Here is a 17,992-nt window from a genome sequence, read left to right on the forward strand (position 1 = left end):
CCCTTTGTTATGAGCCGCAGATTCAGTTTAAACTCAGTGAAGGCCAGCTTATTTGGCGATGATGTGTGCAGTGTTAGATTTTACATTTATAGCGGACATTTGCGCTAAACATGCAGTAAATAACGCATCGAGATTCGGGCACCTTCTCGGCTGGCGGATCAACATTCAACACATAATCGCTTTCATCAGTACTTTTCACTCTTCCCCCATTTGTATTTTTACCGCACAAATGTAGAATAAAGGCCTACACTTGAAACATCAAACAAGACTCGAAAATTTAATACCTCGTCAGATGACGTTTATTACTTTTTAATGGCCTTAATTTTAGCTAAATTTTTTACTACCTCTTACAATCCCGCGGACACCCTGGATTTGAATCTATTTTAATAAATGGGGAAACTTTCTGTATTTTGTGACCCACAATGTTAGCGTAACTTGTAACATGACCAAATAATAATAGCTTAATAATAATGATATTGGCAACACCCCCATTTTCTGTGTGCTTTGGTTTATTTACTATTGAACATGACTCTGTATGACTCTGTATTTGATTCATCTGAACTAATTGCAAAAAAGAAAATCACTTGTGAAAATGGGAAAATTTTGAATAGAGAATCCAGGATTTCTGCAGGTTTCACAAAGTCAAATTTAAGATTTTTAAAACCATGAAGAATGAAATTTCAGACTTCTGTAGGGCTAAAATCTAAGGATGTTGTAATGACCAAGCAGAAAAAATACTTGCCCCATCAAAAAATTCTATATTAATAATTGTAATTAGTTTTTTACTAATTCTAATTAGTAATTTCTTAGCCACACATTATAAATAATGTGTCAAAAAACAAACAGAGCCAGTTATTCAACATAACAACTTAAAAAACTCTTTAAAAACTAAACTTTCGCCAAAAATAAACAAACAAAAAAATAAACAAATAAACATCTTTGAATATGTAACCCAAAGGACCTGCTGCACCTAACCCGGTCCGAGCTGGGATCCAACTGCCAATTCTTTGTATGGGAGTCGGTTGCTCTAACAAGGAGGCTAAAGACCAAGGCCTCTAGCGTCTGTCACTAGAGCACTTCACTAGCTGACCTCCATTAACCTCACCCCCCTAAACCTCACTGCCATCCCGGACGAGCCCCCAAGAGTAACCCACTGGTCCTACTGCACCCAACCTTGTCTGATCTGTGATGGAACTGCCAATACTTTTTATGGAAGCGGTCAGAAGAGTGAGGTTTACCTGCATAGCACTTCGCCAGCTGACCTCCTTTTCATATAAACAAAGGACAATTAAGACCCGTTTAAAAGTGATTTAAGACCTACAAGACAATATTTTAGTGAATTTAAGACTTCTTAAGGCCTAACATTTTGTTTTTCAAACTTAAGGCATTTTAAGTCTTGCAGATACAGTTGAAGTCAGAATTATTAGCCCCCCTGTATTATTAGCGCCCCTGTTTATTTTTTCACCAATTTCTGTTTAATGGAGGGACGATTGTTTCAGCACATTTCTAATCATAATAGTTTTAAAAACTTATTTCTAATAACTGATTTATTTTCTCTTTGTCATGATGACAGTAAATAATATTTTACTTTATATTTTTCAAGACACTTCTATACAGCTTAAAGTGACGTTTAAAGGCTTAAATACGTTAATAAGGTGAACTAGGCAGGTTAGAGTAAATATAAAAAATAAATTAGCTTAAAGGGGCTAATAATTTTGTCCCAAAAATGTTTTTAAAAAATTAATAACTGCTTTTATTTTAGCTGAAATAAAACAAATAAGACTTTCTCCAGAAGAAAAAATATTATCAGACATACTGTGAAAATTTCCTTGCTCTGTTAAAAATAATTTGGGAAATATAAAAAAAAAATAAAATAAAATCAAAAGGGAGCTAATAATTCTGACTTCAACTGTACCCTGAGAATCGATTCTGAACTTTTGAGAATCCAGAATGGTTAGAGAATGAATGACTATGCAGCAGTTTTCCTCCCTTCTCATTAAGCCCCTACTGAGTAGTGTTCAGCAGTGTGATCATTAGTGAGACGGACCCATCCTGAAGTCGATGTATCCCTCTCCTCCGCTCATCACCAGCACAGATTTGACCAGTTCTGGTGTCGGAGACTCTGAGGATTTATCAGCAATCGCCTCCACTCCTGATCCTGATGCAGACGGAATCACCTGACCTGAACACACCACAACCATCATTAATATATTATACATTCATGCTGAGTCGAAGGCTAAATCACCAGTAAAATTAAAATATTTCCAGACCCATACTAATAAGATATGAATTCAAACTATAAACAATAATCAAATGAACGACAAAAACAACCACAACAATATCGAAAAGCCTTGTGTTCACAATGATGATTATTAAAAAGCCATTTCTTAAAATCATCCTTCAATAACTTCATATATCGTTGCTTTGTATATCAGAAAATATGATTACGAGTAGGTTATTAATGAATGTCGGTACCTGGCACTGCGGTGAAGAACTTGACGGCGTCTCGGTGTCCGTGAAAGCACAGCTGAGCGTGAGCCATGGAGCAGAAAGGCACAAACGTTCCTGTCGTGACTTTATCGCCGCTCTCGTCTCCGTACACACGGATTGCAGTGCCGGGTTGTTTGGACGATGCTGCTGTATCTTTACTCTCTGTTGCCGGAATAAAAAAAAATGACATCAGACTTATTAGCAGAGCTGGTGGATTACTTACAAAATGTGACACGATTACAAATTACTGGTAGTAATCGGACTACTTTTGGATTACATTTAGATTACTTGTGTTCATGCTTGTTATTTGTGGATTACTTATGATTTGTAATCTGATTACAAATTACATGACAAAAGTAGTAATCAGTAATATAATCGTTACCACAAAAGTAATATAAATGTAATCTAAATGTAATCCAGAAGTAGTCAGAGTACTTTTGGATTAGATTTGGGTTTAGATACGTTTTACTAGAAACATGTTACTTGTAGTAATCTGACTACTTTTGGATTACATTTAGATTACTTGTGTTCATGCTTGTTATTTTTGGATTACTTATGAATTGTAATCTGATTACAAATAACATGACAAAAGCAGTAATCAGTAATATAATCGTTACCACAAAAGTAATATAAATGTAATCTAAATGTAATCCAGAAGTAGTCAGAGTACTTTTGGATTAGATTTGGGTTTAGATACGTTTTACTAGGAACAAGTTACTTGTAGTAATCTGACTACTTTTGGATTACATTTAGATTACTTGTGTTAATACTTGTTATAAGAGAATTATTTGTAAATTGTAATCTAATTACAAACTACATGGAAAAAATAGTAATCAGTAATGTACTCTCATAGATTACACATGTATGATAATGTAATCTGACTACATGTGGATTACTTTTTGATACTTAAACTACTTATATTTGTAATCTGAATACAAACTACATGACAAAATTAGTAATCAGTGATATAATCATTAACACAAAAGTAATCCAAAAGTAATTTAAATGTAATCCAGAAGTAGTTAGATTGTTAATGATTGTTAGATGTGGATTACTTGTGAATTGTAATCTGATTAAAATTTACATGATAAAATTAATAATCAGTAGTATACTCTATTGAATTACACATTTATGATGTAATCTGACTACTTTTGGACTACTTTTTGATGCTTATAATACTTATATTTGTAATCTGATTACAAATTAAATGACAAAATTAGTATTAAGTATCACAAAAGTAATCTAAATGTAATCCAGAAGTAGTCAGAGTACTTTTGGATCACATTTAGATTTAGATACTTTAGATATATCGTGCAGCCCTAATTATAAAGCGAACTGACTGTCTGTCAGAGGGATGGAGATGATGACTCCGTTTCCAGTCCCGATCCACAGCCGACTGCAGGAGACCATCAGAGCCGTGATCCTCACGAAAGAGAAACCCAGTTTACCAGTGCCTGCAACACATCATACATCAATCAGCATAATAAAAGACTTATCTCATCATCAAAGTCTCCCTTTCAATATCACTATGACCTATTACATAGTGTGTAATGCAGCTGTTTGAGAATACAGTATAAACATTTCTCAAATATATGCATGTGTGTGTATTATACTATATATGTGTGTGTGTTGGTATACATATATTTATTATGTATATATTAATACACACATGCATGCATACATGTAAGAAAATATTTATTTATATTTAGGTATGAAACATATGTATATGATACAAATTATATATAAATGTAAATATCTATGAAACAAAACTGTTTTGTTTTTATGTGTTTGTATCACATAAATATAAGAAATATATAATACACACACATATTTCGTCCAAGCAATAAATAATAACAATTTAAAATAGTAATAAGAGAAGCTCACCCAGCATCTTGCTGACGTAGGGCTCGATGTCCACGTCCTGCAGATGCTGGTGTGTGTGTGCATGGAAGAGTCTGAGGGTCGAGTCCAGACGGATGGACACCCAGATCCCGTCTCCGTCCCAAGCCAGCTGTCGGACCTGACTCTCCTTACGCGGATGAGCATCAAATGACTTCTGCATTGTGCAAAATATGTATATTTTTAAAAGTGAATGATATAAACGTAAATGTAAGCCTTTCTGTTACAATGGTCATAGTCTGCAAGAGCATTTAGTGAAATAAAAAATTATAAAAAGTAACGTAAAAAGGAAATATAATGTAAAAAGTCATATAAAATAAAGTAATATAAAATAGAACAAAATAATATTAAATATAATATTAAATAAAGCTATTTTAAATAAAATAAGTAAAAAAAATTAATAAAAAAGTAATATAAAATATAATAAAGTAAAATAAAATAGTACAAATTAAAGTATAAAATAATATTTAATAAAATTAAAACGTGATATAATATTAAATAAAGCAATCTAAAATAAAGTAAAAAGTAATATAAAAGACAATAAAGTAAAATATAAAAATAGTTCCATTAAAACAAAAGTAATATAAAATAAAATAATATAAAATTAAAATAAAAAATAATATAGTATTAAATAAAGTAAAATAAAAAAGTAAAATATAAAAAAGTTCATTTAAAATAAATTAATCTAAAATAAAATATAAAATTTTAAAGTAATATAATATTAAATAAAGCAATTAAAAATTAAGTAAAAAATACAATAAAATTAAAAAGGTGTATATATATATATATATATATATATATATATATATATATATATATATATATATATAATATAAAATATAAAATACAATAAAGTAAAATAAAATAGTAAAATCTACAAAATAAAGTTAAATTTACATAAAATAAATTAATAAAAAATTTAAATAAAGTCATATAAATTTTAAATTTAAAATTTATAAAAAATGTTAAATGTAATATAAATAAATAAAAATAAAATGAAGTGAATTTGAATTAAAAAGCATTCCTTTATTAAAATAATACATTATTCTTACTGCAATAAATTGATTAGAGCTAAAATAATCAAATTAATAAGCACTGATATTTGTCCTTTGCCTTTAAATTTAGCAAAAATAAACATAATCATTAGCATAAAATTCTGAAATAAACATTTCTGAAACCAATAACTTTTTAAATAAATGTCAAAGTAATTTAGAATTAAATAAAACAAACATCATAAATGTCACAAATGGCCACTTTTGACCAATTCAGTTAGTCTCTGATGAATAAAAAATGCAGTGTTTATTTTAACAATTGCATGAACTCAGAGTGCATTAATGAATGATCCTACCTCGATCTTCATGGCTTTGGGATGCACCACGAAGATCTTGTTCCTGTATCCGCACCAGACTTTATCGTGCACCATAGTCATGCATCGGATGGAGTGATGAGGACGACCCAGATCCAGCAAGTGATAGTTACTCAGATCCCACTGACCGTCTGAAGCAGTAAAACACCATTCACTCTGGGTCACTGTATGTGCAGTATGGGTCGATGTGAATGCAGGTTTATAACTATTACAGCAGAAGAAAGTAAGTATTGAACAACTCATGTTTTTTTCCTGGGAATAATATCTCTGAAGTAGCTGTAGACATGGAATTGAAGTAGAAAAAAAAACAGTGGAATGACAGAAGGAGAAAAGGCTTTTATTATGACGGCAGCCTAAAGACGCCTCTCATATGGAGAATAAAGCCTCATGCATTGCTCAGGTGTGAGTTTCTCACAGACTTCAACAGAGTGTCTAAATCTTGATGCTTCTGTGGGTCTCGTCTATCAAATCTGAGCTTTATTCTGTGTTCTCTATTGGGTTCGGATCAGGTGATTGGTTGGGCCATTCTACAGCTGGGTTTTCTTTCTCTGAAAGCATCTGAGAGTCTCCTTGGCTGTGTTTTGGATCATTGTCTTGCTGAAATGGTTTGATCTTCATCCTCCTGCTGATGTAGATGTTGGACTGAGCTGATGTTCATTTACACTGAGGAAGGGCAGAGGCTTGCTGAAGAACTACTGAGAGATTTCAGCTGCTGTCTGGGCTTTCACTGCCCAACTACACCTTCTTTTCTTCATGTGTTCAACACTTTTTCCCTGTGTCGTTTCATTTTATTACACATGACCTTATTTGTAAACTAATTAAATTTGCTTTCTTTGGATTTCCAAGAACATGCGGTGAACATTTCAAGTCAACGGCACCTTCAGAAGTATGTTCCCTGAGAAAAACAGTGACGTGTTCAATACTTATTTCCCACGCTGTGGATGATAATCATGTCTCACCAACGCCTCTGTGGAAGATGGCGAGCGTCCCGTCAGCCAGAGCCACCAGAACACGACCCTTCACGTGTCTTCAAAACAAACAAACCATGAGCATCTGCTGCTGCTGAAGGAACAAGGAGCTTTGCTCCATATTTAAGTGACTGAACGAGTGTTTCCTTACACAATGCCCAGGACAGAATCCTTCAGCTTGATGGAGTGAAGACACTTCCTCCACTGCGCTACTGAAGAGTGAACATACACACTGGAAAACACACACACACACGCACACGCGCACGCACACACACGCACACACACGCACGCACACACACACATACACACACACACACACACACACATTACTCCTTTATCTGGGTTTGGTTACAGAAGATTTGACATGATCCAGGATAGTCAAGCTCATCTCAGGGTGCTTTCACACCTGTGAACCGATTCAGTTGTTCCGAAACAGAGATTACAAATGTTACAGTGTTGCTCTTTGCTCTTGGAGCGGTTCGCTTTCACACTGCAAAGTTTCTAATCGGACCAAAAGAGCTAAAACAAGTCACGTGCGAGTAAACTCTCCTCACATTGGCCAGTGTCCAGCTCAGCTGTCAGGAGAGGTGGTGGTTTGGTGGTGTTTGACAAGGTGTGCGCGACGTGTCTGAAGAGAGAGATGAGAAAGTGGGGAGGGTGTGCGACGTAGCCTATTTGAGGACCGGAAGGGAGACGCGAGATTACCGGGAGATCATCACTCGTTTGCGGGCATCCGGAGATTCGCGAAACTTCCCGCCCTACTCATAATTTTCTCTTCATATAGCCGTAAGCCTATTACATATCCATAAGACACTGATATAACCGCGCTCGGATTGCATCGCTTTCTCACTGTAATCGATCCGCTCCAGAGTTCCTTTCAATCGAGCCGACACCACCCCATTCAAGCGATCTGGGAGCGATTGCTTTGGCGCGGATCTGAGAGCGATTGGTGGTTTCACATATGCCAAACCGTGCTAACTGGGCAAACAAGACAGGTTCCCAAACAAAAGTGTAGGTGTGAAAGCACCCTCAGGTCCCGTTTACAGTAATGCATTTTCGTTTCAAGTTTTGCCACAGTTACGCCATCCGTCCACACTACGCCGGAGTTCTCGAGTGCCGAAAACGGAGCGTTTTGGAAACGCTGGAGAGGCCGTGTTCATTCTGAAGCGCTGCTGCTGCGTCTCAGTGTGGATGAGGAAAACGGAGACATCTGAAAACGGAGGCGGGACTGCTGAGATTCGCTAGCTGATTGGGGCTTTTGTGTCATTGCGTATCCTTCCCTTATCCGTCAAGCCGCTATCACATGACTATAACACATGGCTTTAACGCTACCGGGAGACAGCAGACCAGCCTTCACTATAAACAACAACATGGGATCAGAAATGGGAGTGTTGTTTGCACTATTGTCTGTTTTAGGTGCCATTGTGCAGTTATTCATTTGTTACGTTTAGTAACAACTCGACCTCGTCGTCTGTCCACAAAAATACGTCTCTTGCTTTCTGTGCCATTGCGTTCAATGTTCAACCGGCGTTTGTTGACTAACAATAACCAAATGCCGGGCGAGACACATGCTTCCTGTTTATACTAGAACGTGCCCAGAGTGCACCAATGGTCACGTGATGTACTCTTTTAGTGGCATAGTGTGGATGGAGATATGTTCAGAGACGCTAGGTGAAACGCTAGTGTGGACGCGAATCGTTTTGATCTAAAACGCCGTTTTCAAACTAAAACGCACTAGTGTAAACGGGGCCTCAGAGTTGTTGTCAAAGCTCGGGAGCAGCAGCTTATGTCAGAGAAACAGGATTGCATCAGGTCATTTCAAGCAAAGCTGATGCTGAAAGTATGAACCAAAGAGTCCTGCATTTAACCCTGACACCCGTTATTGAAACATACAGAGTGAATCAGTGCCTCACCAGCCGTTCTGAGCACCGAGCCACATGGTAGGCAGAACACTGCTCATCTTACAGGCCTCCTCTCTCATCAGATCCTGCGGCAGAGAACTCACACCGTCCTTCACCAGATCACACTCCCTGCACACACACAAACACACAGACACACGCGCACACACGCAAACACAAACACACACAAAGACACACGCACACAAACACACACGCACACAAACACGCACACGCAAACACACGCACACACAAACACAAACATGCATGCACAAACAAACACACACACAAACGCAAACATACACGCAAACACGCATGCAAACACGCACACACACACACACACACACACACACACACACACACACACGCACGCACACACACACACGCGCGCACGCACGCACGCACACACACACGCAAACACACACACAAACACACACGCAAACACACACGCAAACACACACGCAAACACACACACAAACACACACGCACACACACACGCACACACACAAACACACACACAAACACACACACACACATGCAAACAAACACACAAACACACACGCAAACACACACACACACAAACGCACACACACACGGACGCACACACGCACACACACACGCACAAACACGCACGCACAAACACACACACAAACACAAACACACACACAAACACAAACACACACACACAAACACACACACACAAACACACACACACACACAAACACACACACAAACACACAAACATAATTATTACCCAATTATTAAATATCATCATGTTTGTAATCCGATGTGGCACGCACACGCACAGGGATGCATGCACTTACCCATGCACTCGCATCCACACAAAGGTATGCACATGCTCATGCACACACACACGCACACACACACACACACACACAAAGTTTCAAATCTGATGTGGAGCACACACGCACAGACAAACCTGCGCGCATACACACATATACTCATGTATGTGCACACACATGCAGACACACATTTAAACATGTGTACAAGCACAAGAATACACACACACACCTCTGTGTGTAGCCGGCCGGTGCGTCTCTGCTGCTCTGCACCCCCAGCGGGTCGGTGAAGACGTGTTCAGTGTAGATCTCTGGATGAGAGTCGTCTGCTGGAGTGTTGCTGCTGCTCTCTGTGGCCTCCAGAGCTTCTTCTGCTGCAGTGATTATCGAGTCCTGCTGCCGCGCAGACACAACCTCGTCTACACACACACACACACACACACACACACACACACACACACAGAATCAAGCTTTAAAACAGCAGCATTTATACACACTTCGGCAGTGTTGTCGATCAGTGTGTGTGTGTGTTTGTGTGTTACCGGAGTCAGGGGTGTGTGTGGAGTTTGTGCAGACGGTGTGAGGGATGTCAGCAGAGCAGCCCACCACACTGATGCCCTCCAGACCTCCATCAGAGCCCGCAGAGAAGCTGCCGGCCGAGCAGCGCACTGAAGACGGTTCCTCAGCGCCGCCCTGCACCTCTGACCCCGCATACTCTCCGGCTGGGTAATCCGTCTCACAAGCGCCTGACAAACACACACACACACACAGAAAATTTACACATGCATGCACACACATTTGGACACACACACAATCACATATGCATAAACCTGCACACACAAACACACATGCATTTACAGGCACGCACACACAAACATCGGCACACTCAAAAGCACACACACACACAAACAATATAACACTGTTTGTGTGTGTGTTTGTGTGTGTGTGTGTGTTTCTGACCTGGAACGCTGGCGATGCACAGCACGTGTGAGTTGCAGATGAAGAAGTTCTCCAGGATGTTTCCGGGCTGGTTTGCGTCGATCACCAGCACCTTGGAGGAGGAGTGTGTGGTGGTGCAGATCCACACCAGGCTGGAGAGCTCATCCTGATGCCGGAGCTCCTTCTCCTGATCCTGAACACACACACACAGACACACACACACACACACACACACACACACACACACACACACACAGCAGGTATTAAAGACATCATTACATCCATCATTCACTATAATCCATCACTATAATCCACACAGAGATGTCTATTCCTATTCCAGCATATGTTTAACACAGCAAACGTCCTTTCAGTACTGGGAAACACCCATACACACTCATTCACACACACACTCATACACTACGGCCAGTGTAGTTGATCAGTTCCCCTATAGCGCATGTGTTTGGACTGAAACCAGAGCACCCGGAGGAAACCCACGCCAACATGGGGAGAACATGCAAACTCCACACAGAAACACCAACTGACCCAGCCGAGACTCAAACCAGAGACCTTCTTGCTGAGGCCACAGTGCTGACCACCGAGCCACGGTGTCGCCCAGCTTTATATTATATTGTTATATTTGATTTTGTGTTTAGTCACCTTGAGCTCTTCCTCCAGACGGTCCAGGCTGCTCTGAGATCCGCTCTTCTTCCCGGTGCTGATGGGAACTCTCTCTCCTCCAGACACGTCTTTATAAAACACACTCGCGCCCACGATACTGCCTCCGTCCCGCGTTTTCCCACCGGAGAGATTGACTCCTGCAGCGCACCACAGCTACACACACACACAACAAACAACACACAACTTAAACTACAGCACTGCATCACTGGCTGTGCTTCCATCCGTATTTCTATATGCTTTGCAGACGCCCTCGTTTACGATTTTGTGGTGGTAATTCCCACGTGTAATTTACTATATTAGGTAGCCTGCTATGTTCGGTGTGCAATCTGACACAATAACAATGACACAAGCTCCCTTAGTTTGGTCTCTTGTCAAGACGAGATCTCTAAAACGATAGATAAAACGAATAAACGATTCTGTGATTTACACAGCACAATCATGTTCTTGTTCGCTAATTTAGTCTTGTAAAAACTTAAACAGATGCATTACATAAGAGATAAAACCAGAGAGAAAAAGTCAGTCATCAGTATTGGAGATTCCAGCTTTCCACTGTTGCAGATGTGAAATGTTGTTGTGCTGATTGTACTTAATTGTCTTCTTCTTCTTCTATTATGAATTCCTCCAGAACTGTCTTGAGCATCTGTCTGTGCTCCCGTCTTACGCCTCCAAAAGCCACCGCGTTCATTGCATTTCGTCTTCTGAGGCGCAGCTCATTTATTAGAGGAGAACCAACACCACAGTGGAGAATCCCAACAGTGCAGCACACTCCACTTCTCTCAGTGCAGGTTTAGCAGGAGCTGAGGAGTTTATTCTCTTTTGGATGGAAACGCTGCTTTATTTACTAATGTTTTATTAGATATTACAGTCTTTCACATAAATCTAATTTATATCTTTAGATGGAAACACAGCTTTAGTAACATCAGACCTGAACGCAGTCTCACCTTCATGGAAGCATCTTTCTCATCCAACGGCCGCAGGTAAACAGGCACCGGCAGGTTTTTAATCTTACTATCTGCTTGTCCACCATTGGCCACCTTTGAAATTGGATAAGTTATAAGTTATAAAGATATCATATACAGTTAAAGTCAGAATTATTAACCCTTTTTTTTTTTAGATTTTTTTTAACACTTTTCTGCACATAATACTTTTAATAACTCATTTCTAATAACTGATTTTATTTATCTTGACAGCACATAATATTAGACTAGATATTTGACTAGTATTCAGCTTAAAGTAGGTCAATTAACTAGGGTAATTAGGGTAAAGTTAGGGTAATTAGGCAAGTCATTGTATAACAGTGGGTTGTTCTGGAGACAATCCAACACTAATATTGCTGAAGGGGTGAATAATATTGAGCTTAACATGACTTCAAAATAGCCCAAATAAAACAAATAAGACTTTCTCCAGAAGAATAAATATTAGAGGAAATACGGTGAACAACTCCTGAATCTGTTCAACATCATTTGGAAAATATTTGAAGAACTAAAAAAAATCTACAGGGCTAATAATTGATATCAGTCCCATATTCTATAGCAGTATAATATTACAATATTAAATCTAACAGTACATATAGCATCTATATAGCATAATAGTATAATATAGTAAATATATCTATAGTATCTGGCATGCTAAACAGCACTGGCATACTGTAGTATGAGAGTCTCACCTTGTATTTTGGAGGTAAACTCCATCCGTACGCCTGCATTCTGCCATCCTCTTTCTGCACGTGAGCCTTCACCTGTCTGTACTGAGCTCTTTTCTGCTCTCGACGGGACACTACAGTCTCCACCTCAGCTCTACACCATACACACAAACACATGACAGATATCAGACACAGGGCAAGTGCTCAGATGAAGACAAAACACAAAGAACATCTCTTCCGTGTGGATTGAGTTTTCTAAAGTAATAAATAAATCAGTTATTTTTATCAGTATTAACATTATTATTACCCTTTATAGACTAAATTAAAATGATTTTGATGTATTATTTATAATTTAAATTAAATCAAAAAGGTTTGTGAAATAATAATAGCAATAAATAATAATAATAATAAAGAAATAAAATAATGAATAATAAGTTATTGTTGTTGGTACTGTTATTCTTCTTATTATAATTGTTATTATTATTACCATTTATAAAATAAACAAAATTTAATTAGATTATTTATCATTTAAATAAAGTCAAATAGGTTTGTGAATAACAATAATAATAATAATAGTAGTAGTTATGAGGATGATTATTGTTATTCATAAACCTTTTGGATTATTTAATTGGATAATAATACAAATATTAATAATAATAATAATAAGAAGAAGAAGAAGAAGAAATGCATGAATAAATAAATATAATAATAAATAAGTTATTGCTGTTGTTATTATTATTACCATTATTAATATTATTATTACCATTTATAAAATAAATAAAAAAGTATTTTTTTATTATAAAGTCAAAAAGATTTGTGAATAAAAACAATAATAATAGTAGTAGTTATGATGATGATGATGATTATTATTATTATCATTATTATTATTATTATTCACAAACCTTTTGGACTACTTAATTGGATAATAATAATAATAAAAATAACTACATAAATAAATATAATTATTTATAATTATTTCAATATGATAATTATTATTATTCACAAAACTTTTGGACTATTTAATTGGATAATAATAATAATAATAATAATAATAATAATAATAATAATAATAATAGTAGTAGTTATGATAATGATGATGATTATTATTATTATTATTCACAAACATTTTGGACATTTGGATGATGATAATAATAAAAAAATAATAATAAATAAATATAATAATAAATAATATGTTATTATTATTATTACCATTTATACAAAAAAACATATTTTTTATAATAAAGTTGAAAAGATTTGTGAATAATAATAATAATAATAATAATAATAATAGTTATGATGAGGAGGATAATTTTTATTATTCACAATCCTTTTGGACTATTTAATTGAATAATAATAATAAAGTAATAATAATAATAATAATATTAATAATAATAGTTAATATATTATTTTATATAGAAATTATTATTATTATTATTTAAAAACTTTTGGGAGTATTTAAATTATAAATAATATTTATTCTCATTATTTCTAAAAACAAAACAATATTTTTCACTAGTCTATAAAATACTTCTTGATTTGCAAATGTTTAGATAATTGGACAAGAAACAAGACAAAAACTCAGAGTGGAAAAACAGAGTAAAAGAGTGTAAGACTCACTCCTCATTGAGGAAGTCGAAGGCTTTGGATTTGTCGCTGGGCAGCTGAGCGAGTGTGCTGCTGCGCTTCTTCACCGACGGCACCACGTGTGAGGAGGGAGCGTTGTACTTCATGTTGACCGGCGCTTCAGGTTTCTTGGCTGCGCCACCGGACGAGGAGCTGAAGAGCCTGCTGAAACTGAGGGACGAGGCAGAAAAACACAGACACTGGTGGTATGCGGACACAAGCAGAGGTTAGAGCTCACACGCTCACCGTTATGGGGTTTAAGGGTCACGTCCCAAAACATCAGCACACTGCTTTACCATAGGGCACCTAACTAGGGCAACAGCATGCAGACTTGCTTTCAACATCACACTCCTCAACATACAACACTACACTGCAACAAAAGGCTTTTCGCTCACAATTCATGCCATTCACTATTGGCTTAATACCTGAATATCATTAGGAACTGTTCACACTCTACAACATACACTGTACAGGAATATCAGTGAATTAGCAGTTTTCTATATTGATATGCTTTTATTTATGCTTTTGAATCATATTATGGGAGCTTGATCTGTCTTCTGACAACTTTTAACCCTAAAGAGTTGGCAAGAATGACTTTTTTGAACATTTTTAATAGTTTAAAGTGATATACAATGAGTGACAGTTCGAAATGACCACTACCGCCGTGTGTGATGCCGCCGCAAGACAAGTGTGTAGTAAAATGTTTTTAGGTGTAACAGCAGTTTGGTACAATGCAGCCAGGGGGGAAAATGAATTGGATGCAAGAGAAAATATAGAAATATACAGTAGCTGTAAATACCCTGCTGCTTGAAAATGAAGATTATGTAAATTAAGCAATATAATTCCTTCAGAAATCATCTTGTTAACAAGCTTTATTATTATTGTAAAGTGCAACGAGGATTCATTTTGGAAATGAAAACTAAAGAAATAAAAGACACAAACATGAATAAATAAATAAATTAATAAATTCATTAATATATTTATATTATAGGTGAGGCAGTGGCGCAGTAGGTAGTGCTGTCGCCTCACAGCAAGAAGGTTCTGGTTCGAACCTCGGCTCAGTTGGCGTTTTTTGTGTGGAGTTTGCATGTTCTCCCTGCGTTCGCGTGGGTTTCCTCCGGGTCCTCTGGTTTCCCCCACAGTTCAAACACATGCGGTACAGGTGAATTGGGTAGGCTAAATTGTCCGTAGTGTATGAGTGTGTGTGTGTGTGTGTGTGTGTGTGGATGTTTCCCAGAGATGGGTTGCGGCTGGAAGGGCACCCGCTGCGTAAAAAACTTGCTGGATAAGTTGGCGACCCGGGATTAATAAAGGGACCAAGCCGACAAGAAAATGAATTGAATGAATATTTATATTATCTGGGTTGGTGCTGATGTTGTATATTACGCTACAGAAGTCGTGTAATAAACTGAAAGCACAGTTTCTGCTATTTTACAGACTTATTTCCCTATATATTAGTTCTTATGTAAATAATATAACAAATATACAAATATGAAAAAATACATCAAAAAATGTATTTTTTGTTCAAATATAAAACCTAATCAAATCAAATGCTATACATTATATTATTACTTCAAACGACTAAATAAATGTCAATTAAAGTCACTTTGTTAAACTGTAGAGTTGAGTTTTCAACATTAAAAGTGGACAGAGCAGAGATCAACATCCCATAATGCAATTCACCACCACAAATATACGAAAACACTTGTGAATTTGGAAACTGTTCATTAAAAGATATTTTTACAGTGTACAGCACACTACACTGCAACAAAAGGCTTTTTTTCATAACACTTTAGTTTAGGTCACAATTCATGCTATTAACTACTGGCTCATTACCTGAATATTATTAAGATATCAACTGTTCATTAGTAGTTATAAAGTATGATCTTATTCTGCATCCCTAATCCTATTAAATCCCTAAACCCAACTTCTACCTTAATAACTATTAATAAACAGATAATTAGCAGATTATTAAGCTAGCTAGTTAATGGTCTGGTAATACTGTGAATTCTTAAATCAAGTAAGATTTTCTGGATAAGTAAAAATGTTGTCTTGTTTTCAGAAATAATGCATAGAAATAGGCTCAAACTAAGCAATATAATCAGCCAATGGGGAAGAAAAGAAATCTAGTTTTTTATTTTGACATGAGGTTATTTTGTTTACCCCATTGGCTGATTAATTTGCTTGTTTTAAGCTATTTTTGACTCATTATTTACAAGACAATATTTTTTAACACATCCAGAAAATGCTTGATTTAAGATTTGTATATATATATATATATATATATATATATATATATATATATATATATATATATATATATATATATATTTATATATATATATTTATATATATATATATATATATATATATATATATATATATATATATATATATATATATATATATATATATATATATATAAATTTGGACTAAAAACAAGACAAAAAAATCTTAGTAAATTTATCTTTCCACAGTATTTCCTATAATATTGTTTTATTCTTCTGACCAAGTCTAATTTATTTAAGATTGGCTGGAATAAAAGCTGATTTAAATGTTTAAAACTATCTTTAAGGGCAAAATTATTAGCCTCTTTTAGACTTTTTTTAATTGTCAACAGAACAAAACACTAGCTAGTTAACCTAAGTTTATAAATGTCACTCTAAGCTGAATACTAGCGTCTTGCAAAATATCTAATCAAATATTATGTGCTGTCATCAAGGCAAAGAGAAACCAGATATTAGAGTTTAGTTATTAAACGATTAAGTTTAAACACTTGTATTAGGTTGTATTAAGTGATGTATTTACTAACATGAACAAACAACACATTTATTACTGTATTTATTCATCTTTGTTAATGTTAGTTAATGGAAATAAAGTCGTTAGTTCATGTTAACTCACGGTGCATTAATGTTAACAAGAATGAATTTGGATTTTAATTATGCATTAGTAAATGTTGAAGTATGATTAATAAATGCTGCACAAGTCTTGTTCTTTATTAATTCATGTGGGTAAATACATTAATATTAACTAAGGAAACAAAAATATAATATTAATAAAATAAAATAAAATTTACTTTATATCTTTTTATGGAGAAAATAAAAGTCTATCGTTTCATATTATGCTCTATAGTTTATTTTGTGAATATATTGTTTGCTGTAAAACTTGTTCATAATTTATACGAGCGCGATATTAATGGGGATGCAGACAGAAACAAAAAACAGCAGTGAAAACAGCATTGTGAAAGTATAAAGTTTACATTAAGCATTTTATATATCGATCATTTTTACGTTGGACCTGAAACCATTCGTCTTTAAATTTGCATTGGTCTTTATTAAATTTCATTCATATTTATTATTAATATTTCTACAATTCTAATCAAACATCTAAAGTAGAAAATAAAGTAAGAATTATGCTCACATATGAATAAGTAAAGTAATGAGTGTACACATATTTAAATGTTCTTTATATGTGGTCAATATAAATAAACTATTAATTAATTAAATTTACAGAAATAGTACTATATCGTAAAGCTATGCAATATGATTATATATATGCATGTATATATATATATATATATATATATATATATATATATACATACATACATATATATATATACATATATATATATACATACATACATACATATACATATATATATATATATATATATATATATATATATATAT

The 17,992-nt window shown here is 35.4% G+C and overlaps 1 protein-coding gene across 12 annotated transcripts in view; it reads right to left on the reverse strand.

Annotated features, from left to right (window-relative positions):
- spag9b (sperm associated antigen 9b) overlaps positions 1-17,992 on the reverse strand; it is a 65,847-nt gene that overhangs the window by 2,273 nt on the left and 45,582 nt on the right. For 8 of the 12 annotated variants that reach the window (XM_087275525.1, XM_087275524.1, XM_087275523.1 and 5 more), the window contains 15 exons: positions 14,295-14,471; positions 12,702-12,831; positions 11,977-12,069; positions 11,015-11,188; positions 10,379-10,550; positions 9,961-10,164; positions 9,651-9,837; positions 8,637-8,753; positions 6,875-6,955; positions 6,715-6,782; positions 5,738-5,886; positions 4,375-4,546; positions 3,831-3,944; positions 2,476-2,652; positions 2,048-2,182 (listed from right to left, as the gene is read on the reverse strand). In XM_087275525.1, the coding sequence (XP_087131651.1) occupies positions 2,048-2,182; positions 2,476-2,652; positions 3,831-3,944; positions 4,375-4,546; positions 5,738-5,886; positions 6,715-6,782; positions 6,875-6,955; positions 8,637-8,753; positions 9,651-9,837; positions 9,961-10,164; positions 10,379-10,550; positions 11,015-11,188; positions 11,977-12,069; positions 12,702-12,831; positions 14,295-14,471 (2,150 nt within the window). Of the gene's footprint in view, positions 1-2,047; positions 2,183-2,475; positions 2,653-3,830; positions 3,945-4,374; positions 4,547-5,737; positions 5,920-6,689; positions 6,783-6,874; positions 6,956-8,636; positions 8,754-9,650; positions 9,838-9,960; positions 10,165-10,378; positions 10,551-11,014; positions 11,189-11,976; positions 12,070-12,701; positions 12,832-14,294; positions 14,472-17,992 lie in introns of all 12 variants that reach the window. The other 4 variants (XR_015503683.1, XR_015503682.1, XR_015503684.1 and 1 more) reach the window with 1 other exon arrangement.

The sequence above is a fragment of the Danio rerio genome, chromosome 12 (genome assembly GCF_052040795.2).
Source record: "Danio rerio strain M-AB ecotype USA chromosome 12, GRCz13ab, whole genome shotgun sequence".
Classification (NCBI taxonomy): domain Eukaryota; kingdom Metazoa; phylum Chordata; class Actinopteri; order Cypriniformes; family Danionidae; genus Danio; species Danio rerio.